This window comes from Perca flavescens, chromosome 9 (genome assembly GCF_004354835.1).
Source record: "Perca flavescens isolate YP-PL-M2 chromosome 9, PFLA_1.0, whole genome shotgun sequence".
Taxonomy (NCBI): Eukaryota; Metazoa; Chordata; class Actinopteri; order Perciformes; family Percidae; genus Perca; species Perca flavescens.
The window spans coordinates 25,405,733-25,427,856 of NC_041339.1; the positions used below are offsets into that span (position 1 = coordinate 25,405,733).

The 22,124-nt window shown below is 39.0% G+C and overlaps 2 protein-coding genes across 3 annotated transcripts; both read left to right on the forward strand.

Annotated features, from left to right (window-relative positions):
• Positions 1–1,034: 1,034 nt before the first annotated feature.
• Positions 1,035–15,781, forward strand: LOC114561908 (interferon-induced protein 44). The gene is made up of 8 exons (XM_028588068.1): positions 1,035–1,287; positions 2,123–2,671; positions 3,716–3,764; positions 11,822–12,017; positions 12,128–12,280; positions 12,387–12,558; positions 13,510–13,610; positions 14,000–15,781. Exons 2-8 carry the CDS (start codon positions 2,194–2,196, stop codon positions 14,192–14,194), a joined length of 1,344 nt encoding a protein of 447 aa, XP_028443869.1. The 5' UTR covers positions 1,035–1,287; positions 2,123–2,193; the 3' UTR covers positions 14,195–15,781.
• A 534-nt stretch (positions 15,782–16,315) lies between these two features.
• On the forward strand, positions 16,316–21,912 carry LOC114561907 (interferon-induced protein 44-like). Of its 2 annotated transcripts, none has more exons than XM_028588066.1 (8): positions 16,316–16,403; positions 17,703–18,231; positions 18,902–18,950; positions 19,117–19,312; positions 19,936–20,088; positions 20,204–20,375; positions 20,746–20,846; positions 21,156–21,912. In XM_028588066.1, exons 2-8 carry the CDS (start codon positions 17,760–17,762, stop codon positions 21,351–21,353), a joined length of 1,341 nt encoding a protein of 446 aa, XP_028443867.1. In that variant the 5' UTR covers positions 16,316–16,403; positions 17,703–17,759; the 3' UTR covers positions 21,354–21,912. The 2 variants fall into 2 exon arrangements, with proteins under 2 accessions (XP_028443867.1, XP_028443868.1); XM_028588067.1 differs by having other exon boundaries at positions 16,401–16,479.
• Positions 21,913–22,124: the final 212 nt, after the last annotated feature.

Sequence of the window (22,124 nt, forward strand, 5' to 3'; positions counted from 1 at the left end):
TGTTCACAACATGCATTCATCATCATCATGGCTGGCCAATTTACTGTGAGGTTCAACAACTTTATTTTAGATTGTAACTAAAATAAAACATTTTAAATGATTTTATTGGCGTCTATCGTATCCTGCTTTCATCCACAGCCAGCCAGTCTGGATATGGCCAGCTGCCTCAGAAAAATGGTTCCTCTGTGATCTTTACGGAGGTAGGCCATGACGTCAAATTGATTCTCTCCATTGCATTTGAAATATTCCCTCATTAGGCCTATACAGTATGATGATAAATATTCTCTCCTCCATCTCCTCGACTGTCACATCTCTTTTGACCGAAAACATCCATTGGATCCCTTTTATATTGTTAGTTTTGTTCTTTATCTGTCTCCAACAGTTTTCATTTAAAAATCAAATGGCCCATCTTAATTTACGTTACAGCCCTTGCTCATTTTGAGGTATGTTGACGCCTGGTGGGTAGATCCAACTGCTAAATTAAAATTTTGATACAACGATTGCTGATTTTCCCCGGCTATTGTGACCATTACACAGGACATGAAACACATTTAAATAATGTATATGCCTACTGACAAAAAGCATAGTAGCATGTTTTTTTAAATGAACAGATAGGCTGTGATTTCAAGGGCAACCGTAAACAGCTCTGGATCAAATCAAAACATTTGACAGCAGACATTGCACTCTATCTTGAAACAGGTGGCAGTAACATTTTTAGGCTTATTAGATATATAAATTTTTCAGAACGAAATTTAGTTTTCGATTTATCCGAACAAGGTTAAAAAGCCACACAACCTTTTTCACGGCAGACGTTGACATGTATATTCAAAAGCATTAATGATGGCTGCATTCCACTTAGGAGATCATGGCCCTGGTATTGTTCATGCTGACTCACTGAAACAGCTTACTGGAACACTTAATGGAATTGAGCCATCGTTAAGGTTTTCAATTTCAGCTGTGCTTTTCCTACTATGACAGTCAAAATGTCTGATGTGAAAAAGGTCCCTGCATTGTGTGCAAATAGTTTAGTGCTTGGTAAAACGACATTAGTAGGCCTACCTAAACAACTATTCACAGTTTTAAACGGAGCTACACTTAGCAAACACCTTTGAAACGCACATTGGAATTTACACAGGGAAATGCAGACACAAACATCAGTTTTATTTTGAAGGCTAAATTATTCCAGTCCGCACTTCCAGTTTCGTTTCTGAAACTGCCTGCCTGGCATCGTATCTATATATGCCGACTGTAAAGCTGCTCACCATCATCAACTATCTTGAAGATAAGGTAAGGCTGAAAATATTAACATAGTATAATATATAGCTGGCTAATATTAAAGGGTTTCATCAGTGAAAAGATGCTAAAATGGGGGTGGTGTTGGAAAAACATTATCATAACCCGAGTATTTATCCCAGCTACCATTAGTAAGACTGGCAAACCAGGAAAACGAAAGTTACTGTTCTGGCCATTGACATATGGTTCTGCCTTAACATAGCCCAGAGCCAAATCACTCTGACATAGTCATATCAAGGTGTGGAAAATGATTTTTTTCAGTCGGACAGAAAATATTTATAGTTTGTGTCTGAACATGTGCTAGGTAGCTAAAAACAGGACTGCAGGACTTTCAGTGTCAATCATAGATTTTAAATAAAACACAATTTTATTTTATACATTGTTATGTTGAAGATTTTAGAGTTAAATCGAAAGAAGAATAAGAATGTTCATATATCTATTAAAACAACAATTTTTCCACACATGGGGGCTTAAAACTTTAATTTAGTGAAAAGTATTTCTCAACATCTGATGACAGCAGCTACAGTGGACCAATTGACGTGCGCTTTATCAATCACAATAATTATAGGCCTGTGTACAGTATACATTATGGTAATGTTTCATCTGAACAACCCAGTTTAGGAATAGAATATGTAAACTTAGTTTTTAATTTCAAGTATAGTTTATCATGCTATTGTTGAATGGTTCTTTAAAGTTTTTTTGTGTAATGTAGTTTTATGATGATTGCATCAATGGTTTTATTGGTCTTTAATATCCAGAGGGATTGACCAAGCTAAATTAGTCTAGATATCTTGCATTTCTAATGCATCTGTGTTTCTTTTTTATTTAGACACCAAAGTGAGAAAACGTCAAAGGTTCATTCAGCCTCCTTTACATACTTCAGCAGACCAGCTGTGCACTATGAACTCCATGTTAACCAATAGCCAGCAGAAAACTATCTGCTCCCAGCTGGGAAGAGTCAAACTCCAGCTGCTGTACAAGGCCAGCATCCATGGTTTCACCGGTGCAGCCTTTCACCAACGATGTGACACCCGCTGTCCCACAGTGTCTGTGGGCTACAACGCCTCTGGTTATGTGTTTGGAGGCTACACCAAACAACCTTTCAGTCAGTCTGGACAGTATGTGCACGATGACCAGGCCTTTCTTTTCACCTTCAGTGGAGAAAAGCTCCTCAAGTATCCGGTCACCGGTCCTGCTAACGCAGTGAGAATGATAGCTAACTCTGGTCCATATTTTGGAGAAACATTAATTCTTGTCTATGGAAGCCAAGCAGTAGTCTATAACAATCCAGAAAATGATTACAACTTCAATGCTGCAGAAATGCATGGCAATGACCTCAAACTGACTGAGTGTGAAGTCTATGAAGTTTCTATAAAGGGTTATAATAATTTTACTTTATTTTAATAGCTACATATAGGTAAATATATATACATTTATATTTTAGTTTATATATATATATATATATATATACAGGCTACTGATTTTTTTTGTATTTTAAACTGCTCATCTTTTTTGTTTCTAACCTGTAGCACTTTGAGATATTTTGATGAAAAGTGCATTATAAATAAAATGTATTATTATTACAGTTGTCTGTTTTATTGAATTTTATGGTTATTATTTAATCTTGTCTCAATGTTTTTAATTGGTGATGACGGGGTTCAGGGGTTGAGGGGATGTGTTCATGTTGTGAGCTGTATGTTTTGGGTTTTGTTTTAAAACAAAAATAAAAATGGTTAATTATAAAATATGACATCATGGGCATTTTATGATTTAATACATTAAATATGACATTTTGCCTATAAGATATAAACAGAATAAGGGCAATGAACACAAGCTATATTCACAGAGCATTCCCTCTCTGATAATCGTCCTGCATTAGAAAACTACGTGGTTAAAACCACCAATGTTGAGTTAAAAATTAAAAACAATATATATAATGCAAAGAAAAGTTCCTAAAAATGAGAGGAAATCTCATCTCTGTTGCAATATTCACAGGACATAATTTTGTATTTTTTAAATGTATTTATTTTTTAACATTGTTATTATCGTTGACTATAATAAGGTATATCCTTGAAATATGTCACAGGAGCCACTGAGGTCCCCCCTCCCTGTGTAAGCCTACAGGTGACATGGGGATTTCATACTGATGTGGTTGTCACTCTTCTTTCTTTGCCTTTTTAATACTTCAGGTAATATTGTTGGACTTCTCGTCAAGAAATGTTAATACAATGTTTCATCTGTGTGTGTCAACCCAAACAGCAGACAAAAAGATTATCATTAATATCATAAAATATGGTGTGATATTGATACCATGTTTTGTTAAAGAAAAAGGTACAGTTAAATACATGTAGGTGGGTAATATTTTTTTTAATCAAATTTGATAAGATCATTGTTTTATAAAAGTTGTTTTTGCTTTTAACAGAAACCACCGAACTTGAGCGTCCATGGAGAACTATCACCTGGGAATCTGAGTAAGCTACCATCCTGCACATAATGCTTTTAACATGCTCTGCTACAGTACAATATACAGTGTGACAAATATTGACAATCTGGAAAAATTGCAGTGTTTTAATCATTTAAATTTAATATTGAATGTGTTCACATGTGGTGGAATGCAGTGCCGCTATGTTTGACTCATAGACTGCAAATTAGTGGACAGAGCATGTGTGACGTCACCCATTGGTTTGTGGAGATCTGCTATGAGTCGTCGAGTTTGCTGTTACGGGCGCAGCCATCCTGGTTGCAGATGTGACGATTTTAGACGAGAGGGAGGAGCCCTTACACTCTACACTCTACGTTACACACTTTCACTGGCAATCACATCATAGCCACGCCCTAAAACACCCCCTGCTTTATCGGCAATTTTAAAATCAACAAGACCATAATTCATAAAATGAACATCATTCTGTGTTGCAGAAGACTTAAAACTAGCGATTGAGACCATAAACTCATTATGAAGATGTTTACTGAGGTCATAAATCAAGTGAGAAGTGGGTCACTTTCTCATAGACTTTTACAGAAACCAAACTCCTTTTGCAACCGCACGTGTCTCCCCCTGCTGGAATTCAGATGGAATGCAGGTTTAAAGGAACACGCCGACTTATTGGGAATTTAGCTTATTCACCGTAACCCCCAGAGTAAGACAAGTCGATACATACCCTTCTCATCTCCGTGCGTGCTGTAACGCTGTCTGACGGTTCCAGCATTAGCTTAGCCCAGCACAGATCCTGCAGGTAATTGGTTCCAACTAGCCTACTGCTCCCAATTGTGACAAAAGTGACAAAATAACGGCAACATGTTCCTATTTACATGTTGTGATTTGTAGAGTCACAGCGTGTACAAAAAACAACGTAACATGAGACACAGCCGTCTTCTAACAGTAAACAAACCGGGAACTATATTCTCAGACAGGCTTGCTGCGAGCATATCACTCCGCCCAAGTACTATATTCTTCCGCCTGAGAATATAGTTCCCGGTTTGTTTACAGTTAGAAGACGGCTGTGTCTCATGTTACGTTGTTTTTTGTACACGCTGTGACTCTATAAATCACAACATGTAAATAGGAACATGTTGCCGTTATTTTGTCACTTATTCGGAGCAGTAGGATTGCTGGAACCAGTCACCTGCATGTTCTGTGCTGGCCTGATGCCGCTGGAGCGAATTATGTACTTAACAAAAAAGTGTGAAATAACTGAAAACATGTCTTATTCTAGTTTTTTCAAAGTAGCCACCCTTTGCTCCGATTACTGCTTTGCACACTCTTGGCATTCTCTTGATGAGCTTTAAGAGGTAGTCACCTGAAATGGTTTTCCAACAGTCTTGAAGGAATTCCCAGAGATGCTTAGCACTTGTTGGCCCTTTTGCTTTCACTCTGCGGTCCAGCTCACCCCAAACCATCTCGATTGGGTTCAGGTCCGGTGACTGTGGAGGCCAGGTCATCTGGCGCAGCACTCCATCACTCTCTTTCTTGGTCAAATAGCCCTTACACATCCTGGAGGTGTGTTTGGGGTCATTGTCCTGTTGAAAAGTAAATGATGCTCCAACTAAACGCAAACCAGATGGGATGTCGCTGCAGGATGCTGTGGTAGCCATGTTGGTTCAGTATTTTTTTTTTTCAATTTTTAGTAAATCCCCAAAAGTGTCACCAGCAAAGCACCCCCACACCATCACACCTCCTCCTCCATGCTTCACGGTGGGAACCAGGCATGTAGAATCCATCCGGTCACCTTTTCTGCATTGCACAAAAACACGGCGGTTGGAACCAAAGATCTCAAATTTGGACTCATCAGACCAAAGCACAGATTTCCACTGGGCTAATGTCCATTCCTTGTGTTTCTTGGCCCAAACAAATCTCTTCTGCTTGTTGCCTCTACTTAGCAGTGGTTTCCTAGCAGCTACTTGACCATGAAGGCCTGATTTGCGCAGTCTCAGACCATTGTTCTAGAGATGTGTCTGCTGCTAGAACTCTGTGTGGCATTCATCTGGTCTCTCATCTGAGCTGCTGTTAACTTGTGATTTTGGAGGCTGGTGACTCTGATGAACTTATCCTCAACATCAGAGGTGACTCTTGGTCTTCCTTTCCTGGGGCGGTCCTCATGTGAGCCAGTTTCGTTGTAGTGCTTGATGGTTTTTGCGACTGCACTTGGGGACACATTCAAAGTTTTCGCAATTTTCCGGACTGACTGACCTTCATTTGTTAAAGTAATGATGGCCACTCGTTTCTCTTTACTTAACTGATTGGTTCTTGCCATAATATGAATTCTAACAGTTGTCCAATAGGGCTGTCGGTTGTGTAGCAACTAGGGGTGGGCGATATGGACAAAAAATAGATATTTTTTCAGATTTTGACGATAACAATAATTAGACGATATCCTTTAAAAATGTGTTTTTAAAAGTCAGAGTTACTTAATCACTGATGATGATAATGGGTACAATGTTGAATGAAAACAGTTATTTATTTTCTTTAAAATAATTCTTTAAATTTAAGTATTCAAGTAAAAACAATTCAAAGACAATACTAATACTATACTAATTGAACTAGTATAGGAACATTGAACTCTGAGTAAACATTCAGTTGTTCACCTCTGCTGTAATGTAAATTGTGCAGCATACAAGCAAGATGAAATCATAACAATAAACAAAGGGCTCTGTTCTCTAACCTATTGCACACAACCATGTCCTTATTGGAAGCATTCCTGGAGATGAGACAGGGCAGTGTCAGGCCAGGTTCTGATAGTCCTTCTGACCGGGATTTATGCTGGGATCAGGATTAGTTTATTTGATCTGCCTGGCCTAAGTGAGGGAGAGGAGCAGTTTTGTGTGCTTTCTTGATGTTAGAGTATACATGGTCTAGTGTGTTCTTCCCTCTAGTAGCACAATCTACATGCTGGAAAAAAGCTGGGGTGTACAGACTTTAAGGACGCCTTGTAAAAGTCCCCTCCAGGTGATCGCGCTGCAGTTTGTTCACTATGGTTAGCAGTGAGCCAAACTTGTGCTAACGTTAGCATCAGAGGCTACGTAGACGGTAGTGTGCTGTTTTCGTAGTAAATAAAATGGCCTGTATATTACCAACAGGGCTCCAGGTCAGGTGAGACGTGCTGGGCAACGATCCTGTAGTCGGTACTCCATTCATTGTGCACAAAAATGCAGTCCTCCGCTCCGCCTCTGGAATTATTTTCTTATCCTGCCGGTAGCTAGCTTGGCGTGCTAGCACCGACAACAACCTGGAGTGGCCGGTCTGGCTATGTCCTCCGGGATGTTATGAGCCGCCTGGAAGGCTCTCGTAACGGCTGTGCTGTATCATAGTCCTGTATTGATTATTTCAGTGTGGCTGTAATTGTATAAATATACAACGACAGGAGAGCTAGCAACCGCTGCACAATCGCGCGCCGCCATCTTTGTTGACATGAGTGAATGTGTAGCGTTCCAATCGGTTCCAATGCGTGTTTTGAAGTGTTTTTTTCTAAGTAATTTAAATACTCGATAATGTCAATTTGCACATCGTTAACACAACAATGACAATATCGTAAACGATATATATCGCCCACCCCTAGTATCAACCTTTTTTATCAAGGGAAAAAATTCACTAATTAACCCTGACAAGGCACACCTGTGAAGTGAAAACCATTTCAGGTGACTACCTTCATTGTAATTTATTAAAGGGGTGATAGAATGCAAAACTGATTTCACCCTGTCATAGTTGAATAACGACAGTTCGGTGGGTAAATAGGACATACATAGAAGCTCAAAGTCCCACTGACACCCCTTTACTATGAAAATCTCATATTTTGAAACTGCTGAAAACGGGCGAATCTCAACAAAGCTGGAAGTTGACGTGAACCTCCCAAAAACCGGAACCTTTGTCAGCCTATGGGTGTATTAAGAGAACGGTCATGCCCCAACATTTACATAGGCTACACAACTGACCTGAGATCAGGTAGTCTTCTGAATCTAGGTTGCGCAGATCTCTGCTATTCCATTACAAAATGTACTTCTGAAACTTTTTTATGCGAGAAATCAACTATGTAAAGCTCAAATATGGGCCGCTTTACGAAAATGGATGGCTAATTGCAAATTTTGTCCGACTGTGTGTCGGAGTTCAGCGCCGGTGCTGCCTGTGTTGCTGCCTCGCCGCCCAGCCTGCCTTCCTTCACACACCCCGGCCTGCTATGAGGTACTTGGAGCTCCGTCACGACTGGCAGCCCACAGCACTCCATACCCGTGCAAAGTCACCGTCTCTTGGGGTAGTAGACAACTAAATGCCCCTGCTCTGACAGAGCTCCAGGGCCTGAAACTCCCCTCTTCCTGCTAGCTAAATGCCCGGTGTATGTGAGTGAGAGCGCGGTCAGCGAGCTTGTTACACCAGCAATCTCTTACCACAGGTTTCAGTTAATCTTTTAATGTGTGTAATTATAATGTGTTGAGTTATTTAAACAAACGATTGGGGAAATACACGCCTCTTGTCCGCGAGTCTCATTAATAGAGCCTGCGGCTGGATCGAGCTAGCTAGCCTCCTCTTAGAATTCCTCTGGAATTCACAAATATTCATTAACTTGAAATCGGACACCGTTGTTAGCTTTATAAGACATTTATTTTTATTTAATTTTATTTTTTTATTTTTAATTTATTTTAAGTGGCTTGACGAAATTCAAACTGTAAATATACTCGGAATTACGCCGAAAATGAAGCTAACTATCACACACAGCTAGGATTGAAGGGACAGTCGCAGCTAACGAAACCCTTACAGCTCACAAATATTCATTAACTTGAAATCGGACACCGTTGTTAGCTTTATAAAACATTTAGTTAGATGTTGTATAAGTGGCGTGACAAAATTCAAACTGTAAATATACTCAAATTACGACCAAAAATGAAGCTAACTAGCCGCAATCTTGTACACATAGGATTGTAGGAACAGTCGCAGCTAACGAAACCCTTACAGCTCACAAATATTCATTAACTTGAAATCGGACACCGTTGTTAGCTTTATAAGACATTTAGTTAGATGTTGTATAAGTGGCGTGATGAAATTCAAACTGTAAATATACTCAAATTACGACCAAAAATGAAGCTAACTAGCCGCAATCTTGTACACATAGGATTGTAGGGACAGTCGCAGCTAACGAAACCCTTACAGCTCACAAATATTCATTAACTTGAAATCGGACACCGTTGTTAGCTTTATAAGACATTTAGTTAGATGTTGTGTAAGTGGCGTGACGAAATTCAAACTGTAAATATACTCGAATTACGACCAAAAATTAAGCTAACTATCCGTGATTTGTAGCTACACATAGATAGGATTGAAGTGACAGTCGCAGCTAACAAAACACCTAGCTAAACTTCACAAATATTAACTTGAAATCGGACACCGTTGTTAGCTTTATAAGACATTTAGATGTTGTATAGCTAAGTGGCGTGACATTGTGTGTAGCAAGTGGTAAGAGATTGCTGGTGCAACAAGCGTGCTGACCGCGCTCTCACTCTCACACAACGGGCCATTTAGCTAGCAGGAAGAGGGGAGTTGCAGGTCCCTGGAGCTCTGTCAGGGCTGCCAGCCTAACGGAGCTCACAGCAGGCCGGGGTCTGTGAAGGAAGGCAAGCCGGGCGGGGAGGCAGCAGCACCGCCGCTGAAGTCCGACACTTACCATATGTCTTACCATATTTACAATTAGCCATCAATTTTGGTAAAACGGCCCATATTTGAGCTTTATATAGTTGATTTCTCACATAAAAAAGTCTCAGAAGTGAATTTGGTAATGAAACATTGCAGTGTCTGGAATATGAGATTCTGTCGCTTCTCTAATGTGCGTGTATTGGGAATTCGCTCAACCAATCAGCGCGCATCTCTAATGTCTGCGTATGGCAATTCGCTCAACCAATCAGCGCTCATCTAAATATTCACGAGCATACCATATTTGGAAGAAAAGCTCTTTTTACAAATAGGGCCAAAACACAGGGATGCATAAGGGCCAATAAAATATCAACCAGGCCATTTTCAGCCCAACCAATGTTGCATACCCCTTTAGGAGACCATAAGGAACAGTGTGAAATACTCTATATAATCATTCTATCACCCCTTTAATAAAGCAAGATTTCTGCTCATCTCCAAAACTTTGTGCACAATCAAAATATAACTCCTCCCATCTGTGTTCTCTGAGATTTGGAGGAGTCGTGATATTTTGAAAAAAATATGGCTATTACAAGAATAAAGTCACTATATTTCAGAAAATAATCTACCTGCACCATAGTCTGTTGTGCATTACGTGATTGCTCTGCTGATACGGTAATTCTCAGACCTTCTAACAGACACAGAGCCCTGTTTGGGTCACTGATCTCTGAATGAGACAAAGTTTAGGGAAGTGGCTGAACGCTGCTCTACGTCGGAGGTGGGAAACTGAAACTACAGCAGAAATACACGGAGCATAAACACGTCACATCTGCTGCAGCATGTCAACAGCACAGCGCATCCATAAACCTGAAGCTGCGCAGCTTTTTACAGCGAGAGTGGACACACGGGTCTGCGCCACAGGAATTTCAAACTAAATCATTGGTATATAATTTTGTGTTAATGGCATCAATGTATTAGACTGATTTGGCTATGATTTCTCCAAAAATTACACCTTTCACAGAGCTTTCCTCATCCACATAAGCCACTTTCCGACCAAATAGTTACAGGAACGTAGTAATAGGAAAAGTCCACTTCTAAGCAGATCCACTAACTACTCTCCCTCAAAACCGTTTTCCATTTGCATTCACACTGGCCAAGTGGCCATAGGAACTATAGGAGGGGTAAGGGAATGATGTAAGCACGGCAACGGTCTTTATAGTGTTAAACTCAGAAAACAAATACACCAAAAATAGTATGAACTAAATACTAAATCTAATATATATATGTATATATATATATATATATATATATATATATATATATCATATTTGTCATAATTTAAACAAGTCTCCCGAAGAGAAACAGGTATCTTTCTCTCTCGTGTGTGTGTGTGTGTGTGTGTGTGTGTGTGTGTGTGTGTGTGTGAGTGACGGCTGGCCAGTGAGGTTGTCAAGCCCGCAGGGCACGATTGTGGAGTTTAACTCCGAAAAGACCGTTAACCACAGGTTCTCGTTAATCTTATGATGGACATGTGTTGTGATATTTAAACAAATGAACCGTCAATGGCGAAATAAAAGCCTCTTATTTATGAGACCGGTCTGAGAGACCTCCAGCTTACAGCGGGGTCTCTGAGCAGGAATGTCCAAGTGACAAGCTAGTGGCCGGGGCAGGTGCCTGCTGGCTGTCGCCTGCTGGCTGTCGCCTCACTTCATGGTGCTTCTCAAAATGTTGTCAGAAGTGAATTTAGTGATGAAGAAGATGGCGAAAATTGTTAAAATTGTCCCGTTGTTGGTCTGTCTGTGCCGGAAACTCAACCCTCGTTGACCTAGGTCCCTATACAGAAAACGGAACAGCGAAAAGACCCTGCCCTGAAGTTGGCGCTGAAAGGATTACAGGAACTGCAGCCAGAGGAACTTAAAAATCCCCAAATTTGTCAAGTCGGAACACGAGAAAAAAAGGGTTCTATGAATTTTATGTTCTAGGAACTACAAAAATCCGGTTGCTAGGTGATGGCAACAAATACAACATGGTCGGACCCCGCATGTTGCTACCCGTTCTATCTAACTGCGAGTGCATTGGAAAATACTTTTCTTCTTAATTTGCATGTGCCATTCTGGGGCTTTTTTTATCCTATTATACTTATTTTTGTAAAAAAAAAAAAATGAGAGCGAGAGATCCGGGGCTATATATAAACATTCGGGGCTGTAGCCCCAGCAAAATCGGCTGACGCCACCTCTTGGTCTGTGTTCATAAGAGACAGAATTTAACAGTTATTATTATATAACTTTTGGTACGCACAATTCTGCTGATTGACCCTCCTGTATTTCTCTTTTGTCTCCCTTCTCTTTCTTCTTCTACCTTCTAAGAATGTCCAGCTCAATGCTGCACAGCAGCTATAATGTTTTCTTGTTCCTACAGGAAGAAGAAGGAGCTGATGGAGACTATTAAGACGTACAAACCCACAGTCAGCTCTGTGCCCCAGGCTCGGGTTCTGCTCATTGGACCAGTTGGAGCTGGAAAGTCCAGCTTCTTCAATTCTATCAACTCTGTATTCAGAGGCCACGTCACCAGCCAGGCCATCGCTGGCAGCTCTACCACCAGTCTCACCACAAAGGTTACTTCCTGCCTGTTAATGATTTCCATTCGTGGTGATTGATTTCAAAATATAAATCCTGCCCCGTCCCCATGTTGTGGATTGTTAGCCAATCACTTTGTTTTCGACAGTTTCGTACCTACTCAATGAAAGCTGGCCGAGACGGAAAACTTTTGCCAATCATCTTGTGTGATACCATGGGATTGGAGGAAAGCACAGGGGCGGGGCTTGATATAGATGACATCAGCAGCATCCTTAAAGGTCATCTGCCAGACCGTTATCAGGTAGAGCTTTTTGTTACATTTAGCAGGATATTGAATGTATGAGCCGTTGATTTAGCTTTAGTTAACTCAAACTGTCCCTGTTTTTCCCCTGAACTGTATGACTCAGTTCAACCCCTCTGCTCCTCTGCATTCGGAGACCAGCGGCTATCGTAAGTCTCCAGGGCTTAAGGACAAGATCCACTGTGTGGCCTATATCACTGACGCCTGCAAGGTCTCCATCATGCCCACAAAGCTGGAGGAGAAGCTGAATGCTATCCGCAGAAAAGTCAACTTAATGGGTCAGTAAAATGTAGTCCCATTTCATTATAATGAAGAATATTGTAGATGCACACTCAAATATGCCATAGGATGACTACCTAATTTAAAAAAAAGCACCCCCTTGCTTTATAAGCAGTTTATCAACACTGAACTACTAGCTTACAAGTAGTAAATGCACTATTTCTGCTACCCAACTGCATGCTTGCGCTTGTAGTTTTTCCATTGGAGCTGTAGTGTGTTCTGTTTTCAAAAAGTAATCCTTTAACTTTGTAAAACTCATGAAGGTTTCAACTTCTTGTAGCAACTGTGGAAAATGTATGCACAATATAGCGTCCTCAAACATTTTCACAATAGGGCAAGAACAGCAGTGTCTATAGTCAACCCCGTTCTCACTCCAAACTCGTAAAATATGGACGCATGGGCAGTGTCTGTCAGCGTCAGATACGACAAAAAACAAAAAAAAACACCCTTCAGCGTGTGTGTAGAACCACCGGACAGAGCAGCAGCTACGCAGCGCTTGAAGATGATGTAGTATTAAAAGCGACAACGGTAGCAAGTAGTATGAAAGCCCAAAATTCTGTTTTGGTGGATGGGTCAAATATCACGACTTTCACCCCAGAGACCGGGGATCGTGTCCTGCGTGTCACTTTTCCTAAACCCAACCGTCCCGTTCTTGTCCTGTGTGTCACCGAAACTTACCTTTTATAAGCCCACCCATCATCTTCCTTAACCTAACTGCTTCAAAAGTGACGCCAGGGAATAATTAATGAGTAAATGAGTGATTTTAGTGATTTGAAACAGTTAATGTTAATGTTAGTTAAAGACATCTGTTATTTAGAATTGTCTGTCAACCACAGAATGGTTATTATAATTGCAACACAAATATTTTTTAAGTATTTTAGAAGTGTTACCTCAACATTTTGACAGCCGGATACTTTTTGGAAATGTTGTTTCTGCTCTGGTGTTTTCAGGGATTCCTCAGCTGGTCCTGGTTACTAAAGTAGATGAAGCCTGCCCTTTGGTGACAGAAGACGTGAGGAACATTTACAAGAGTGGCTACATCAAGGAAATTGTGAGGATTTTAAGAGTTTATAGAAAAAAAAAAAAAAAGAGTGTTTTTTGTACTGGATTGAAGAGGTATTAACACTAATTTGAGATTTTCTTCTTAAATTCCTAAATTGTGGAAAATCATACCTTAAGGACTCATGTATTGTAGTACTTGAGCAAAAATACATGAGTGAGATGGCAGGTAACCAGTAAGGGGTAATGTAGAGTGAGACAATTATTTTTGCGAATTAGAACCCCGACATGGTGATGAAGGACCCAGAAGCATAAATATTTAATCTGACTTTTGTTAAACAATTATTAGCCTTGTAATGGGTAGCCATAACCAAAACCAACTTCTAATGCTAAATACAAAAATCATTGTGGTCTTTAGAAAAAAAACTTTTTATGATCCAGATGCAGGAGGTCAGCGCCCGGCTCGGTGTGCCACTGTCCTGTGTTGTTCCGGTGAAGAACTACAGCGAGGAGTTGGAGTTGGACCCGAACAGTGACATCCTGCTGCTCAGCGCCATCATCCAGATGCTTCGCTTCACAGATAATTACTTTGATGAGATCAGTGACCAATTCAGCAACATTGAAGTCAAAGAATAGGAAGTATTAGTGCAGCATATCTTTATATCCTGTCCAACTGGAATGAAATGTCTCTCAAAATGATCTATCCATGCATCCATCCATTTACCGGCAGGTGATCCTGCCTAATGCTAGTTCACTGCGCACTTCCTCCTCTGAGTTTTCCAAGCACCCCTTGGAATGATGGGAGATGTAGTGCCTCTAGTATTTCCTGGAACTGTGCAGCACCTCCAGTTTGTGGCTCCAGAAACTCAGTGAGCTGATCCTTAATTTGATTGTCTCTTAGCTGCACAATATCCATTTTCTTTCTCATTTGGTTTTAAATAATTTATGTTTGAAAATTATTATTATATAATAAAAGGTGATTTGAATTTTTTTCATTAGAGGTCTAAAGAAATATTATTATTATTATATTATATATTGTTGGCTCATTTAGTGGGACATTTAATTACAAGTTAAGAAGTTTGACAAGCCAACACAGATTATTGAATGACATACAGAATATGTGGATTGAAACTGACGTCATCAAGACACTGGTGCCAGCATGTGTTTTCGATGTAAATAATTCTTCTGAATGTTGCTGCAAGAAGTTGGACGCAATCCTAATGAATTAATCATTAACAACTTGGTAAATGCATATACAGGCCAAAATAATACTGGTTACTGTGTTCAGAACCATTAGACTAATGAAGAAATGTATTCACTGTTTCATTGTGAAAGACCGGCAGTGAACTGAACAGAACTGCCTGGCCTGTTAAGTTCACTACATTCTCCCAGTCTCCCACGATGAAACCGTGAATATATTGCATTCGGCAGGGTGTTAATTCTCTCTTTATTAATAAGGATTGCTGATACTAGATTTCGTTCTGACTCCCACTTCTTGCAGCAACATCCGTATGGATAAATCACATCGAAAACGCAAGATGGGGTCAGTGCCTTGATGACATCAGATTTTATTCTATATATTCAATATGTCTTCTATTTTTTGACTGTCTTTCTATATATTCAAACTTTCACTGTATATATTCCGACTTTCATTCCGTTTTTTTAGTTTTGGTGTTACGTTATATGTTGTTTCAGCACTCCTTGCAAGTTTTGACTGCTGCAGTAGGTGCACACACTGTGCTGTTCAATGCAATGCAAAATCAACAGTTCAAATAGTCAGTCATGGATAATTGAAATAGACCACTTGGGTTTAATTCAGTTTCAGTTATACACTCTGGGTTTTGGTGTTTTGACATACCTTACATGTATTTACACAAATTAAGTTGCATCCAAGTTTACAAATTAGAAATTTTGTCACAGAAATACATTTTATTTTGTATGTTTTTTACTGTTGCTCAGTGAGTCCATACAATGGGTAGGCAATATAATTTGCACTGCACATACCTTTCAATTGGACTTGTTTTTATAATTTTTCAGTTTTGGTTTTCTAACTTCCTTATTAGTATTTGATGTTTTTTGTCAGGAAATAACTTCCTAGTTTCTCAGATGTTTGCATTGGCAAAAAAAAGTAATTAATCACGTTTATTGTTACGTTGCATGCTATGTATTAAGTTTGTTCTTTGTAAACACACTCAGTGACAATAAAAGCTCTTGCTGACCAGACTTTAGGTGGTGGGGAATTTAGAAACTTAGAAAATCTTCCTATTCCTAAATAAATGAATTATATTTAGAATGAATGGATAGAAAAACTGAAACTTATTGCAGGTCAGACAGTTTTGTACAGCAAACAGTGTTCGAGTCGGACCAGCTGAGGACCAGTAAACTTAAAAATAACTTATGGACTGAGCACATTGCATTTAACATAGTGTATTCTTTTACACTGAAGTAACTGTGATGCTGTAGCCATCATGTCGGGTTAATGGGAAAACGAAACTTAAAAGTTGTTAGTCAAGACAGCTAAAATGTGTCTTTAACTTCCAATAATCACCTTCAAAATAAAGTGATTTTTGTGAAGATTTGGACTTAAAGTAAACATTTAATTCAAAGTGGTACACGCTCGAACACTTTTTTTATAGTAATTTTGATGAAGGAAGTAAAAATCAGATTAAAAACCTTTTTTGTAGGATTTTTTTACACAATCTTATTTTGAAGGCAACACCCTAGTAGTTCCGGTTTTATTCAGGCCTGTCTGCTGCATCAGCTGCCGATGCGCAGCGCACCTTCATCTTCCTGAAAAGTGATTCAGCTGCGTTTTGGTTTTCCCTGCCTTTTTTCAAAGAAAGAGGTAAAGCTGCATTATTATTTGTCATACTTTTGCCAGATTTAATTATGAAGTTGTTGCCGACCAAAACAGCTGTGAGGTAGGCTATTTCAACTTACCAATATTTTACAACTGATGCCAATTAGATTTTGCGCACAGGCGCTGGTTAATTGTTGCGTAGCCAATATGACTGACGATTAGTCAATTTAATCTGGAGTCTGATCTGTTTAATGTGGGCGTTTTTTCCAAACTAAATGTAGCCTAAGCAAAATTATGCCAATACAATTATACATTTTTTTATTGGAATGCTCTGTAGACACGTGCGTATTTTGTCAACTGAATTTTACCCTAGGTTTTATGAGCAAAACGAAAGTACTAAAATATGGCCTCTGAAGAGTTAAATCACCCAGCTCAGTGTCAACAGAACATGTTATAAGTAGGCTATAGAAGACTGAGACAATACTAGCAATACTAATTACTGCAATCATTATTATTATTATTATTATTATTTATACAATGTTTATTGCTGTTTATTGTCTTAACTTGGAACCTGAATTATACTAGTTGGATCCACTTATTTATTTATTTCAGGTTTATTTAACAGGAACAATGCACACTAATAATACATAAAAAAATGTACAGTGTGCCAGAATTAGCCAAAAGGCTGTTTTACATATGCTGTCCCTGGACAGATCGTACAATGTCACACCTAAAAGGATTATAATAGTACATAGAAGTTTAGTCCAATACAAGTAAAATTGACTATAAATGTAAAAAGAAATGATCAAGCATATAAATAAAAACAGTTGGCCAATATCAACATCAACACCAACACACACAAGCCACACTGTCAGTCCAACAACCTCATAGGCGTAGCACAAGTGACACAAACAGGCAGGACAGGAAAGACAAGATAGCAGCAAGATTTTGTAACTACATGTAATGTTGACAGTCCTGATTACCTGTTAGCCATTTCTTTAAATTAAATTTAAAAAAAACATAAGTTTTAAAATTCCTAATGTGAGTTGGAATGAGGTACCATTCACGAGCAGCCCTGACTGCAAAAACTGTTTGGCCAAATGCACTTTTCCTCAACGGAACAATGCAGTCACCTCTTGCTGCACTCCTTGTGGATCTGTAAGCATTTGGTACTGCGTTTACAAACTGGCTCAATACATGAGGAGCCAGTCCATGTAGAATTTTGTACATAAGACAGAGATAATATCACTTTACCCCTTGGGTCAATTAATTCGAAATTAGATACACTGCTAAAACCCAAAACAGCATTTATCTTTAATGCAACTGTTTTTGTTCTGTGTTCAGACACTTAAAAGGCTCCAGGCGCCCCATTCAGGAACTTCAGCAGACCAGCTGTCCACTATGAACTCCATGTTAACCAATAGCCAGCAGAAAACTATCTGCTCCCAGCTGGGAAGAGTCAAACTCCAGCTGCTGTACAAGGCCAGCATCCATGGTTTCACCGGTGCAGCCTTTCACCAACGATGTGACAACTGCTGTCCCACAGTGTCTGTGGGCTACAACGCCTCTGGTTATGTGTTTGGAGGCTACACCAAACAACCTTTCAGTCAATCTGGACAGTATGTGCCCGATGACCAGGCCTTTCTTTTCACCTTCAGTGGAGAAAAGCTCATCAAGTATCCAGTCACTATTCCTGCTAACGCAGTGAGAATGATATCTAACTCTGGTCCATATTTTGGAGAAACATTTGTTCTTGTCCATGGAAGCAAACCAGTAGTCTATAGCAATCCAGGAAATTATTACAATTTAAATGCTGCAGAAATGCATGGCAATGACCTCAACCTGGCTGAGTGTGAAGTCTATGAAGTCGAGGGTAAGTTTTCTCAACAACAAAAAAAACATGTTTCAAACAGATTGTATCTTATCAAGCACAAGACAAGCCTGATTGAGTTCTGAACCTATAAACAAAAGCATTTTGTTTCCCATTTTTTAATAAATGATTAATGCACTTTACACAACAGCTCAATGAAATTGTTAATTAGCTGTATTTTGTTGAAGTGCTGCCAGAACAAAAACAATATACATCTACGCCATCTATTTGGGTACCGGAAACCAGACTTTTCTGTAAAAGTAAACCTGGATACATGTCTGGATTTATGTGGATACAAGACACCCGGTCTGAACAGGCTAGCTCTAGTTAAATAGCAGATAGCTCTAGTTTCTTTTCACCTCTCATTGACTAATAATAACAACCAGTAGTGCAAAAAATTATGAACTATAAGTGTCTGAAATCTCAATTTATTATGTTGGGCAAAGTAAGGAAACGAACAAGGCAGTGGTTTTAGCTTACAAACAAAAGTAAAAAATGAGCTTGTCTAAGGGATTCTTTGTTTTAGATTTAATTACATGATCACTTCATTTCATAACTTCAAAAGACTTCAAAATGTGTAAATGTTTACAATTTAACAGATTTAAAATTGAATGGCTGGATGATATTTGAAGAAAATTAGGTATTGTTTTCTTGTTTTTTTTCTCTTTAACAGAGATCCCAGAATTTGAGAAGCCATGGAGGCCGATGGTCTGGGAAACTGAGTAAGCTGGATGGGGCACCCCTTCCATCATATAATGCTATTACTGTACTACTCTTTAATATGTTACAGTATATTGCACCATGTCATACTTTTCAAAAAATACTAATTAAATAATAATGACTAAATAACTATAATTTGATGTTTTAAAACGGCTTTTGTTTCATCAGGAAGAGAACAGAGTTGATGGACGGTATTAAGCTCTACTGCCCCATGATCAGCTCTGTGCCCCAGGTTCGTGTTCTGCTCATTGGACCAGTTGGAGCTGGAAAGTCCAGCTTTTTCAATTCTATAAACTCTGTATTCAGAGGCCACGTCAGCAACCAGGCCATCGCTGGCAGTTCTACCACCAGCCTCACCACAAAGGTTAGTTTCAAGCTTATGCTCCATCAACCTCTTTACAGTTCATATCATTGTAAAATGTATCTGTTTTTTAACCCCTATTCAGCCAAAAATAAGCAACACTAATACACCATTACTACCATTGTAATACTACTGGTGGTCCCTTGACTCTTTACTCTTGTGCCTTCATCAAGTCAGAATACATTTTTAATAAATTATAAGTAATAAAAACCAGCACAACAACTGACATTCTCATCAGCTTTAGCTGTGCTTTTTATCTATCAATTGGCTCAAAGCACCATTGTGCCTAAGTACAGCCTCACAAAGCCACTAGCATGGCTGCAGACTTGTTGAGGCAGGTCTTTAGGTCTGGCATAACAAGTTAACAGTATATGTTGAGCAGTTTCACCAACATAAAGTATCACAAGTGTGGTTTTGACTGCTAATGAAAATGTTAATAGCTGCACTTACTAACTGATTGACAGCAGCTCTCTTTGTGTATGCATTGGCAGTCCTACTTATGCAAGTTTAAAAAAAAAGTGTTTTGTTGTTAATTCTACAAATTACAATTTGCGTCATGACTAATTTTGAACATCTACATTTTGTACGATAAACTCCATTACTTACCTTAACTCCTTACCTGACAGTTTCGCACCTACTCTGTGAAAGCTGGACGAGGAGGAAAACCTCTGCCAATCATCTTTTGTGATACCATGGGATTGGAGGAAAACACGGGGGCTGGGCTTGACATTGATGACATCATCAGCATCCTCAAAGGCCATCTGCCAGACAGTTATCAGGTAGAGCATTTTGTTACATTCAGCAGGATAATAAACAAACACATGACAATGCAATCATTTGGTTGTAGCTCTGTTCTGTAACAAACTGTCCTTTTCTTTCACCTGTATGGCTCAGTTCAATCCTTCTGCTCCTCTGCATCCGGAGGCCAGCGGCTATCGCAAGTCTCCAGGGCTCAAGGATGAGATCCACTGTGTGGTCTATGTCACTGACGCCTGCAAGGTCTCCATCATGCCCACAAAGCTGGAGCTGAAGCTGGAAGCTATCCGCAGAAAGGTCAACTCGATGGGTTAGTGAAAATGAATCTAACGTACTTAATCCTCAGACCTCACGGAGTAAAATGTCATCTGATAAAAGTCATTAACTCTACATAAAAATACACTCAAATTCATGTATACAGTCAGTGTATGGTCAATACACATATTTTGATACCAATGTTGTTTAATATTCACAAACCATTAAAACATGCAAGGACTGCTAACATAGTACTGCAGTTCATACTAATGCTCATGTACAGAACATTCTACAACAGATCAGAACACCTATCACAAAACAATTAAAGCTAAAATAAAACGAAAAAATAGAAATTTGAATGGAATACAGTAGATGCACAGAATTGTAGAGATGGAGACAGTTTATTTTATTTTTTTTGTTTCCAGGGATTCCTCAGCTGATCCTGCTGACTAAAGTGGATGAAGCCTGCTCTTTTGTCTCACAGGACGTTAGGAACATTTATAAGAGCGGCTACATTGAGGAGATGGTGAGATCAACTTTAAATTGTAGGATTGCAAAAAAAGCTTGTTTGAATTTTTGATACTTAGTGACCTTGATGGAATGACATAAGCCACACAGCAACATGAAATCTAAATTTCATTTAACTTAAGTTGTCTCTTATCTTGTGTACAGTATAGGATCGGGTATACTGTATGTTGTCATTGAATTGCAATGGATAATAACCTACTGCAATACAAAAATGTTACATAATTAACCTTTTTTAATTAATGCAATTCTTTGTCTTTTGGTGTCAAAAAAAGAATAAAATGGCTCATCTGAATCTCTTGTGATCCAGATGCAGGAGGTCAGTGCTCGGCTCGGTGTGCCAATGTCCTGTGTTGTTCCGGTGAAGAACTACAGCAAAGAGTTTGAGTTGGACCTGAATTGTGACATCCTGCTACTCACCGCTGTCATCCAGATGCTTCGCGCCGCTGATAGTTACTTCGATGAGCTCAGTGACAGAAAGAGCAACATTGAAACCAAAGGATACTAAGGATTAGCACAGCAGATGTTGTCGGGTTGATGTCAGATCAAAGATGGCTACCCCATTTCTAGCCTTGTAGTATCACCAGATAATAGATAAATGCCTAAATTAGCTATTATCATGTTCCATATTCATAACAGTCGGTCAGCAGTTTAAACCAGATGCAAACAGTGTATAGCTCATTTTTAGTTACCTGAATCAATTGTATTGGTAATATTATTGTTGATTTAGACTTAACTGCCAGTCATGGGGCCTTTACCACATTACTCCATGATTATAGAAATATTATACAGTTGATTTTGTATGTACCAAATCTGATTTAACTGAAACGGAGACTTTCTAATAATGTAAAGCATAACCCAACAATACTTCATATTTACACTACTGTTTAAAAGTTTGGAGTCTCCTGCCACATAAGCTTGATTGGGATTTTAATCATTTTATTATTATTTTTTTTGGGCCAAAACTATTTCAAATGTAAATAATACATTTGATACAATACAAATAATAAAAAAATTGTATCTATGGTAAAATAGCCATTATTGAAGGAAAGCATCAATATGGAATAACAGGTTGAACATACTATAGATTTTGCTAATAACAGTTTAACCATTATTCATCCTGGTACAAACCAAATGCCTGTACAGTATTTGCAGTTCGGACACCAACCATGCTAATACCAAACTGCCATCGAAGTTTTTCATTTTTTTTGTTTCATCAGGCTTTGGGAATATGTTTTTTCAAGTTTCTCAGAGGTTTGTATTAGCAGATAGAATCATG